General features: G+C 47.0%; 1 protein-coding gene across 3 annotated transcripts in view; it reads left to right on the forward strand.

Moving 5' to 3' along the window:
- The window catches only part of TGIF1 (TGFB induced factor homeobox 1), a 10,255-nt gene extending 612 nt beyond the window's left edge, over positions 1-9,643 (forward strand). Inside the window, exons 1-4 of one of the 3 annotated variants that reach the window (XM_008690289.2) lie at positions 1,649-1,971; positions 4,516-4,599; positions 7,552-7,778; positions 8,567-9,643. In XM_008690289.2, coding sequence (XP_008688511.1) covers positions 7,596-7,778; positions 8,567-9,142 — 759 coding nt within the window. In that variant the 5' untranslated portion in view covers positions 1,649-1,971; positions 4,516-4,599; positions 7,552-7,595 and the 3' untranslated portion in view covers positions 9,143-9,643. Of the gene's footprint in view, positions 1-1,648; positions 1,972-4,515; positions 4,600-7,551; positions 7,779-8,566 lie in introns of those variants that run through there. The other 2 variants (XM_008690284.2, XM_040632693.1) reach the window with 2 other exon arrangements.
- Positions 9,644-11,294: the final 1,651 nt, after the last annotated feature.

Here is an 11,294-nt window from a genome sequence, read left to right on the forward strand (position 1 = left end):
GACCGTGTTTCCCCCCCTTTGCCGTTTTAGATGTGTGTTCTCTTAGGTGCCGAGCAGTCGGCAAACCACAGAAGAAAAAAATCGTAAGGTTGCTGCCTTCTTAGAATGACGCTGTTTTCCTTGTTTATTCATTTTAAGTCCTGTAATTGGTAAAACCACCCAAGCTTTGTAAACTCTGGCCTTAATTCACTCTCGAAGCGGGGGTGTCTTTTTTTGGGAGGGAGAGTGGGTGGGAGGCTGGCTTTAATTTTCAGTGTAATCCTAAAACAGAGGCTCCAAAGTCTAGTTAGTCATCCTTTGGCTGCCTTAGTCCTCCTCGGGTTTAACCTTATTTCCACGGAGCTTTTCCTGCCGGCTTCTCCATCGAGGTTACAAAACAAAAACAGCACAGAGCCGAAACTGGAGGCAGACTCGGGCGCTGACGTCTCTACTAGGTTTATTTACGGTTTGGCTTTTTTTTTTTAAGTGATGGGGAAAGTCTTAACAGTGACATGCGACAGTTCATTTACTTCAAAACAACGGGACACACAACGCGAAAACTAGACCCAGCGGAGAAGGCGGGGAGGGGGCAGGCGTTTCTTGAAATCGGCCAAACAGCATCTGGTCTTTTAAAAGGGTAATCTCATCAAGGAACTCCTGTTGGAGCCCTAACTCGACCAAAATAAACCAACGGGAACATGTGTTTACTCAATGGCTAGTTTCTGTTTGAAATACCCGAGGGGAGAAGGGGTCCTCTAACAGGGCTTAAGTCCTAAAAGTACTGTTACCGAAACAGATGAGTAGACCCAGTGTGGTCGCCCCCTTTCCTTAAAGGCGGCAGCTGCCTGGGTCGAACGGTGGGGTTTCAGGCCGAGTTTTTGTAGTGGGGCGGTCGCGCGCTCGGACAGTCCCCAGGCTGAGACTTTTTAAAGAGCATGTGAGCATGACAAGTGTCTGTCCGCAACGTGTTATATTTTGAAACTGCCTTGCAATCCAGTCCGGAACTCACAGCTTTAGCCCGGGGTAACAGACATTTGCCTGGGGTGTCTGTGTCTCACTCTCCTCCCGCAACCGCCCCCACCCACCCACCGCCGTCGCCGTTGGAAGGAAGATCCCCGGGAGGAGCAGGGTGCGACGCGCCGCGCCCGCGTGTCAATGGCAGCCGCGCATTCTGGAAGAAGTTGGTTCTTGTCCTGAATACTTTTCCTACGGTGCCCCGCCCCTTGAATCAGAAGCAGCTGTCTTCTCCTGAGGCTAGAGCCGGGACGCTGGAGTTTGGGGCAGCTGTCAAAAACGAGAGGGGAGCCTTTTCTTCCCTGGGGTGGAGGAGGGGGCAGCCTTTTCCCATCTGTTGCAATCTCCTAACCAAACGCACCCCCGTCAGCCCGAGGAAGAAAGGCCCAAAAGAGAACGGGCGCCCGGCTGGTGTCGCCGCCGCCGCGCGGGAGGATGCGGAGCGGCGTGCGGGCGGCAGAGGAAGGATCGGATCTGGGCTCAGCGTGACGGGTGACAGCGGCGAAAAGGCGCGGGTGGTAGCGGCCGAGCCGCTGTCTCAACGCTGGAAGGTGCGAGGCGGAGGAGCAGCGCGGGGCGAGGCAGGGGATGGGCCGAGACTGGGGCGAGCGGACCTCCTGTACCTTCCCTCTTCGCCTCTCTCACTCTGACAGCGCCGAGGTACGCCGAGCAGGAGCGGGGAACAAAGGAGAGGAGTGGGGAGGGGAGCGAGTTGGGCGAGGGAGAGTCCCCAGCCGGCTGCCAGAAGATCTCGGTCGGAGGAAGCCCAAGTGTCACTCGAATTCCACCCAAGGAGCGGGCGCCTGGGATCCGAGCGCCTTGATTAGCAATAACGGCTGGAGCGCGTCCTACAAGTTTCGGGAGAGTCGGCCGGGAAGGAGGACAATCGCGTGCCCCCTTCGCCCTCGCTCCTGGCCCCTCGAGACCCCAGCATCGCCTCGCGCTGGAAGGGGAGCTCCAGAATGAAGAGCAAGAAAGGTAAGGCTTGGCGGGCTATGCCCGCGGTGGGCGCGGGTCCCGGGGAAACGTGCTCCCAGGGCCCCGCCGGGCTTGGGACGAGAGTGACTTGGTGGACTTTTCAGCCCGGGACTCTTCAGGCAGGAACCGCGGCAGTTCTCTTTGTTGAGGCTGCGTCTGAAATGGCAGTTGCTGTTTTCCTTCTAGACACAACACGAGGGGCTGTTGTGGGGAGACGGGCCTCTCCACGCTGCTGGCACGTTGTCAAGAAACACGCTCAGCGCCTTGTTTGTGCGCCTCCAAGTTTCATTGTCTCAGCCGACACCCCACGCTCCGCGGAGCCGCCGCGTGGCTTCTCGCTGGTTCTCGCGGGCGGATGTGTGGGCCCGGGTCGTGGGGACCCTCGCCCCGATTCTCCCGGCTGGGACCGCGGAGCGGCAGCGCCTTTGTCTGAAAGTTGGTCTCCCGGGCCCCCCACTCCCTCCCAGCTGGGCCAGGGCACTCACTGCGCTGGGGATGGGGTGTTTTCACAATCGAGGGAATGCGACTGTGGCCCCCAAACCGCCCTAGGGTGTCGGTAGCCTTGGAAAACTAGACTTTTAAAAACTCCCAGCCTCTAAAAGTTTTCCCACGATGAATTTGGGGCAAGATGAAGAGTTAAAACTGAGGGTGAGCAGCGTAAAGCGGCGTGTAGTCAGAATGAGTCCAAGTGTGACAAGCAGGCTTGGTTGTAAGGGCACAGAGTGAGTCTGTCATTGTTTCCACGAAGCGTTCTGGAAGCTTTACAACTAAAACTTGCCGTCAGTCTGGTTTAAAAACAAAATACACAGAAAGAAAAAAAAACCCATTGCCACGAAAGGTCAAAGAATGTTAACTCCCTTTTGAAGTTAACTTTTGAGTCCCTGACGGGGAGGTACCCCGAACGTTCCGTGGTGAGCCAGAGTTGGCTTTTCTGTTGTGATTTATGTGGAGTGGTTCAAAACAGAAGTTAATCGCTCGGGAGGGCGGGGGGGGGGGGGGGGGGGGGGGCCTGCTGCGCATGCCCAGGAGCGTCCCAGAGTTTTTGTAACTCCACATTCTTTCAGACTCGTCCTGCGGATACAGTCAAAACCCAGTATTGTTAGTGGGGCAGCCTTCAACCCAAGAGGGTTCCTTTGGCCACGTTTTCACCTTGGAGTTCTGTTGCTTTCATTCTGGGCTGGTGGCTTCAAAACACGCGGAGCTTCTCAACCCATGCTTTCCCAGCGAGAGTAAAATTAAATGTCAAAACCCGGGGCATTCATAGTAGTTGGTGGTAGGACTCCCAGCGAACCCTCCCAAGGGACAGTGAGAACGTTGAGGGCTTAGAGGTTCGGATGTTTAACGGGACTCGGTAACAAACGCGCGCGGGGAGCGCCCGGGGTGGCGTCTGGAAGGCTGTGTCACCTCGACAAGGACTGACGGGTCTGGATCCTTACTGGAAGGCGTTCTCCCTCTCCTGGTGGAACTGACGGGGATCAGTTGGGGGTTTTGTTTTTGTAGAGTGGTTCTTGGGAGGCTAAAGCAAAGCTGGGTTTCCGCCGGGGGCGGGCTCCCCCCATTGTTCGGGCTCGGGTGGGGAAGGTGCATATCAGCCTCGCGGGTCCTCCCCCGCAGCCCCTCGGGTACGCCCCCCCACCCGGCTCTCGTCTCCCGGCCACCGCCCCTCGCCCTTCCCCGGAGCCCCCTCGATTACCTCCCGGTCTCCCTCTCCCCTCCCACCGCCCCCCCCCCCCAGCCGAGGAACTAGGCTGGGACCTGCCGGCCGCGGGGTGGGAATATTCGGGGTCGGCGGCCCCGGGCGCGCCGGGTAAGGTCCTGCTACCGAGCGCCGACTCATGGAAACAATGAAAGGTGACGTGTTGGAAGGGAAACTTTGCGACTGGTTCACAGCTTGTGCGGGGGAGCCGAGACTGCTGAGATTGCCCAGTTTCTTTCCCTTTTTAGGTTTTCCAGGCAAATCCTATTGAGGGTGGGCAGACCTCTCAGAATGTTGAGATTCACAGCATCGTTCCTAGTTTCTTGTAATCTGAAACTCCTGAAGTCCTCTAGTCGTGCAGTTGGAGGGGCCGAATTCTGGAGGGGCTGATTTCGGTTGAGGCTGAGAAACTCCCAAGAACAAAAGCCTCCCTGGCTGTCCTCCCTCCCCGGCTCCTCCCTCTCCTCTGGTCCTCCTGCGTCCTGCCTCCCCGCCCCTTTCCTAAAACTACCTTGGAGGGGGCCCGCGTTCCGGGTCTACTCAGCCAGGAGCCTGGAAGAGATCTGTCCTGCCTGGCTTGGTGGAATTGGACTATTGTCTGTTTCATAAAAGTCTGTGAAAATCTTTTAAAGTTTTCTTGAAAGCAAAAGCCCTTTAAACTCGGTTGCAGGGCCCGAGATTTGGTAAGCCTGGTTTGTGATAATACTGTCTCGTCTTTAGAAAGCTGAGGTTAGCAAGAAGATCCCACCCCGGGAATGGCTTTAAAAACAAGCAAAGAAGATTCAGTGAGGAAAATGCCCGATGTCTTTTTGCTCCTAGTCTCTGACAATTTGGAATCCTTGCTTTAGAACAAGAGCGCCTTGGAGTTTGTGCCTGGGGTGTTAACCACGATTCCCGCGGCATCTCCTGAGATACCCTAATCGGGAAACTTGGTAGGTTAGGTTTCCTTTTTCCTAATTGTATACTTAAGCTTTTCCTTCCATTATTACTATTTCTAGATCCTTTTCTGGCCTCTTCGAGATATTTTTAAAAGTCCCAACTTCACAGCCACGATCTCTGGCCTTCCCTCGCCACCCCCAACCCCAGTTCCTATTAAGAAAAGATTGGTTTTTCGAGCTGTGGGATCCATAGGCCATCTTGTGGCTTTCCAAACATTTCCTTGTATGTGGATGGAGTAAAAGAGGCTTGTGATCCCCCTCCCCCACCACCACATTTTTTAAAGTGTAAGCAGAGCAGGACCTTTGGAAACAAGTGGTAACTGGGAAACTTTTCAAAAGCTCTGTTACAATAGGAAATGAGTAACGTGGAAAAGTCTTTGTTTTTCCAAGCTGAGCCACAATCCGGAGGGAGAGTTTTAATGAAAACAGTCCTGACAGCAGCAAACGTGGGTTGCTGCAGTGAAGTATCAGCTGGTGTGGCCAAGGAACTTGAAGTCTTAACTTCCTGTTACTTCAGCTTTTGTGCACATATTGGAAATATTTGTTAAGAGTTCCAGAGGCCTGGCATTCATTTATTTAAATGAACTGAGAAGAGAGTCAAGTCCCACTGCAGTTCAGTGCTGCTTAACTGAAACCTACTTTTGTGTGTCGCTAACCTATTCTGAAAGATCAGGCTTCTTGTCAAACTAAGCAAGCAGATCAAAGGGCAGGCTTCAGGGGTTTTTTGTTTGTCTGTCTCAAACTCTTTGTTATTATCAACTTACAGTTGGGAATTCACTGTTCACTGAGGAAATTTTCACACTTTTCTAGTTTAAAAGGGGGGAGGGGGAATTAGAGCCTCTAGAAGAATGTCTGGCTTTTCAGACGTTGAAGAGTTTAAACAAATTGCTTTATTCAGATTTGCCTTAGTCATTCAATAAGTTGACACATTTTTTTAAAAGTTAGATTTCTTTATCAAAGTACATGGAAAACAGGAACTCATTTCTAATTTCTTAAGGTATTCTATTAATTTTACCCAAATTTCAATATAGGTTTTAAAGGTTTCTCATCTTTTCTATAGTGAAAGCAGTTTCAGTTTTAAATGTGCCTCTTTTTTTTTTAACTTTTTTTTTTTTAAGCGGTTTAATGAAATCTTCTGGGAAAGGAAACATCAAATACATGGCGGTTAAAACTTAGGAAGGATTCTTGTGCGGTTTATTGATGGCTGTTTGTTAAGCCTTGAGCTAAAGTGAATTTGCAAGATCATCCTACTCTTTTGTTAGAACTTGCTTTACTTTGTCTTTGGAAGGTTCTGCCTTTTCTGTGGACACTCCCTCCTGCACCATCTGCCCCCTACAGTCCAAAACTAAAAATGTGTCCCCGAGTAAAGTCAGATTCAATTAACTGTGAGCTAGTTCATCAGCAAATCTTGGAAATGACTAGCTTTTTGAGTGTTAAAATGCTTTAAAAGGATGGGTTAAAAAAATTTTTTTTTAATGTATCGAATGATTTAGCACTATGTGGAATATTTCTGTTTTTATTTTTTTATCAAAGTAAACCACTCTGAATTGCATCAACAAAGTTAAGAACTTTCGGTTTTCTTTCAATTCCATGTTATTTTAATTTTCTTTCTATAGAAATACTGGTATTTTCAAGCATGTGATAGTTTGTAATTCAATTACATTTTAAACATTCTAGATTGTCTTCAAAATAGAGAATGTATTTCTTTAGTCATTCAGAGTTGCCAGTTGTCCTTGTGAAAGGGGGGAGGGTTCGTAGCATTTGTAATTTAAATTTTTTAAAGTTCAAAATTATGTTTAAATGTTAAAGGGGCCAAGTCTGAATTTTTGTTGACCCCAGTCTGTTATATGTGATGTAAATATTCTCTATGGCTGTGAATTCTTAAGATTTACAGACAAAAGAGAGTTTCCTCTGGGGAGTGCATATTCGGTTTTCTTTGTCATGTAATAATTTAAGACTGAACACCACTTCTTGGTCTGTAGTATTCTAGATTCTGATTAAACTGCCAGTTGAAATTTATCGAAATTTAAAAAGTTTATGCAGTATTAACATCTTTTGACCTCTTACTCAAGTACCAGGAGTAGAAAAGTATTTTTGTGTAACAAAACTGAAAACTTCAGTGACTGTGTTTAGTAAAAATGACCAGGGCTGCCCATTAAAAGTAGGTGTCTAGTTTAAATAAATGTAGGTAGCAGTGAAAAAGAAATAGCCATGGAGTTGGCAGAAAAATCTGACATACGTTTTGCCTTTAGAATAGTAACTGGGTTGGGGCACTTTGGTGGCTCAGTTGGTTAAGTGTCAGACTCTTGATCGCAGCTCAGGTCCTGATCTCAGGGTCGTGAGTTCAAGACCATCTCTGGGCTCCACACTGGGTGTGGTGCCTACTTAAAAAAACAATTAACTGGGTTAAGTGTGTAATTTTTCCTCCTTATTTAAGTGAGAAAAAATGTATGACTGCCCTTTCATTTCCAACTTTCAGTAGAAGAAAGGGGCAGGGTAGCATTTAAAATTTAGGACCCTCGGATTGTTTTTCCTAAGTTAGCGATGACCTCAAAGAGAAGGTTGTTAGATACAGTCCATTGCTGTAGCACCTTTCCTGTGTTCCCACGTGACAAACTACTCACTTTGGGTGCAGCGTTGCCTCCCCTGCCGCACTAGACTTCTGAGCATCACTCAAAAGGAATGTGAGAAGTTAAATCCTACAGGAGAGAGGGTATGAAAGGGCTTCTGACAATTGGTTGAGAATCCATAACGTGCCACTGGTCAGATGACCCTTGAGACTTTGACATGTGCTCTGATATGTCAAGAGAGAAAACACTGGTCTTTCGCGTGGCGCTCAGGAGTTAAGACAGTATGGTTGCACGCTGAATGGGCAGAAGAGATAAGCTTTGCTTTAGGTGCTCCCCTGATAAAAGTGGCTGACGACCGGCCTTTGTCCTTGACCAGGTGTTGTTGCGGCATCGGGCAGTGAGACGGAGGATGATGACAACATGGACATCCCCCTGGACCTCTCGTCCTCTGCTAGTGCAGGCAAGAGAAGGCGAAGGGGCAACCTGCCCAAGGAATCTGTTCAGATTCTCCGCGACTGGCTGTATGAGCACCGATACAATGCCTACCCCTCAGAGCAAGAAAAAGCATTACTGTCCCAACAAACACACCTGTCTACACTACAGGTAAGGAAAAAGAGCACGAAGTGTATGCACGGGGTGGTTTCTTTTCCTTTCCAGAGGCATTTTATAGCATTCCTGTTTATCAAATCATTAAATGCCTACGCACTCAAAAAAAAAAAAAAAAGAATATTTTTCTCGTGTAATCTTTATAGTACTAAAAGCTAATAACTGGCTATTTAGAGAAACAGAAACACTTGACAGTCATCTGTCAAATAGCATTTCCTGTAATGCCTCAAAGAGCCTTCTTTTATGCACCAAACATAAAGAGGAGGTTAAATCTTCCTCTATTGCCCAGGAAACTGGTTTGATATTTAAACAAGGACAGACTTCAGTGAGGTAATTCATATTATGTCTGTTGACACAGTCATTTGAACTGGGAAAAATCAGTAACTGGGAGGAGTGGCACCTTCATACAGGAAAAGTTTTCCTGTAGTTGATTAACTTAAATGCTGGGGCAGTAGGTAAGAGGTTAATATGGGGGAGCATTGAAGGGTAAATTTCCCTCCCTAAAATCGTTTTCAGACATTTGAGAATTTTTATCCTTTTCTTCCTCCTGAAAAAGCTTAAGGATGATGAGATAAAAAGGGGGGGGGTTGTAATAGAAGAGGAGGTTTATGGCAGGAAATAGCTCTCTTTCTTGGCTGAGCTCAAATACCTTGAAATAACTTTGGAAGTTCCGATAAGCCTTTTCATGCCTTCTTTACTGCAAAGGGAGAGATCAATTAGGCATCCCGCGGAAGGTTCTCAGAACGTGTTTGCCGAGGTGTGAAAGCATACCCGTATGATTTCAGGTCTGTAACTGGTTCATCAACGCCCGCCGCAGGCTCCTCCCAGACATGCTGAGAAAAGATGGCAAAGACCCAAATCAGTTCACGATTTCCCGCCGTGGGGCCAAGATTGCTGAAGCGAGCTCTGTGGAGTCAGCCATGGGCATCAAAAACTTCATACCGGCTCTGGAGGAGAGCCCGTTTCATTCCTGTACAGCTGGACCAAACCCAGCCCTCGGGAGGCCCCTGTCCCCCAAGCCGTCGTCCCCGGGATCAATACTGGCTCGTCCGTCGGTGATTTGTCATACCACTGTGACTGCGTTGAAAGACGTGCCTTTCTCTCTGTGCCAGCCGGTCGGTGTGGGACAAAACACAGACCTACAGCAGATAGCAGCCGGCAGCTTTACAGACCCCTCCCTCCTGTACCCCGAGGACACGTGTAAATCCGGACCAAGTTCAAATCCACAGAGTGGGCTTTTCAACACTCCTCCCCCTACTCCGCCGGACCTCAACCAGGATTTCAGTGGATTTCAACTCCTAGTGGATGTCGCGCTCAAACGGGCGGCAGAGATGGAGCTTCAGGCTAAACTTACAGCTTAACCCATGGTCGAGAGCAAAAGTTTCCACAGGTGGTGTTAGGATTGCCGGGGTGATGGCAAGAGACCCTGAACCGCATTATTTTATATATTTTTTTATTAATATTTGCACATGGGATTGCTAACGTGAAGCTTCCTGTTACTGAGATGTCTTCAATGGAATACAGTCATTCCAAGAACTAGAAACTCAAAAGCTACTGTAGAAACAAAGGGTTTTCTTTTTTAAATGTTTCTTGGTAGATTATTCATAATGTGAGATGGTTCCCAAGATCATGTGATTTTTTTTTCTCTCTCTCTCTCTCTCCCTTCCCTTTTTTTGTTGTTTTTTTTCCCCCAGACTGTGCAATACTTAGAGAACCTATAGCATCTTCTCATTCCCGTGTGGAACAGGATGCCCACATACTGTCTAATTAATAAATTTTCAATTTTTTTTTCAAACAAGTATGAATCTAGTTGATTGATGCCCTTTTTTTCCCCATGATGTAATAAAGTATTTTCTTTAAAATTTACTGTAATGCAGAGTATTTTGTTGAGGGAGGCACTTCTTAAAAATGAAGCACTTCTTAAAAATGAGTAGGAATATAGCACCCAATGAGCAGGAAGTTGGGGGTAGGGTGGAGTGTGAGTTAGGGGGGTGTCACAGGCTCTTTGAAGAACCGTGGACAACAAGCCGGTACGTATAAACAGGATGTGTGATATTTACTCTCGATAGGAGGCATAAGCAGGCCCTTAAATCTTGACTTAAAACTGCATGACAGATTGAAACGATTCATTCCATCAGTGTTTAGCTAACCACTAAATCCCTTGGTGATCTCTCCTGCATATTTTAAGACATGGCCAATGTTGAAAAAAAGTCTCAAAGCACCTGATTAGGGCTTAAGTTTTCAGAAGTAAACAACAACCCGAGTTTCCGTCTGTATTTCCCTCCTTCACATCGCCCTTTAAAATAACCTTTATCAAGTGCTACAGTTAGGTTAGGCCTCTACATTCAAATACGGCGTGAATTTATACAGAAATCACCTCTTAAAACATCTTAAAACATTTCCTAAAGTGATTAAAACAGTGGGGTTCTGTCTGCCACGGGATTGTTCCTGTATTAGGTTTATTTTCTAAGGTCACAGTGGGTGACACTGGTGCCATGCACAAGTGGAGTTTGTTGGGATAGACAAAGACTTACGAAGCCAGGATAGCCAGAAGGGAATTGGTGGTGTTCCTTTCACTTACATGGTTGACCAGATTTGTCACATGCCACAAAACCATTCTTTGTAGTCATGCTTAGTGTGAGGTTTCTTTGTTATTACAGTCCTGTTCTTTCCAGCCCTGTTCCAGCTAGGAACTGGCTGACTTGGAAGGGGGCATCAGAGCTTCAGTACTGTTCAAGAATGTAGAAAAATTCTTTCAAAGTTGTCTAATTTTGTAAACTTAGAAGAAAGTGCCTACTGTAGAAAGAGCTAAACTCAAAGACTTGGTACATAGAAAAGCAACACTGATAAGTAAACCGAAGAGGTGGAAGTCGAGTAAGTGAGATAAAAGGCGGGGTAAAGGTGGGCTCCAGCCTGTGACGGGTGTAGCTTTGAAGGGCATCTCAGCCACGAGGGGGCTGGCCCCACCTCAGGGTCACAGAAGTAGGTACAAAGCAGAAAAAGTTGACTAAAAGGAAAGCATATCAAATATAAGTGAAATAAACAAAGATGACTAAGACTCATTACCTGCTCTAATAGCTAGATCAAAAACTGAAATTCTTTGAGGAGAGATAAGGGAGACCAGCAAATCCTGAAAGGCTTTCCTTGTTAAGATGTTTCATTAATCATACTAGCAGGGAAAGAGAAGGAACCATATGAGTGATTGAAAAGAAAAATGTCAAGGGTCAAATGAAGCCCAAAGGTTTAAAAACAGAGAGTCCTCCAAAATTGCCTGTGTTTTATTTTTTTTCTCCTCTTGGGTTTGATATAGATGATAATTGGTGTGTAATAAACGTAAGCCATTAAAAAAAATAGGTAAATATAATTGGAACGCCAAATGTAAAAGACCGTGTAACTATCCATATTGAAGCCAAATATAAATGAATTTTGTGTGTAGTATTTACAAGATCTCTTTTCATTTACCTATTTTTAGCTATTTGTGTGTTTGTGTTTAAAGTTCATCCCTTGTAGATA

The sequence above is a fragment of the Ursus maritimus genome, unplaced genomic scaffold, assembly GCF_017311325.1.
Source record: "Ursus maritimus isolate PB19 unplaced genomic scaffold, ASM1731132v1 scaffold_18, whole genome shotgun sequence".
NCBI classification, from domain to species: Eukaryota; Metazoa; Chordata; class Mammalia; order Carnivora; family Ursidae; genus Ursus; species Ursus maritimus.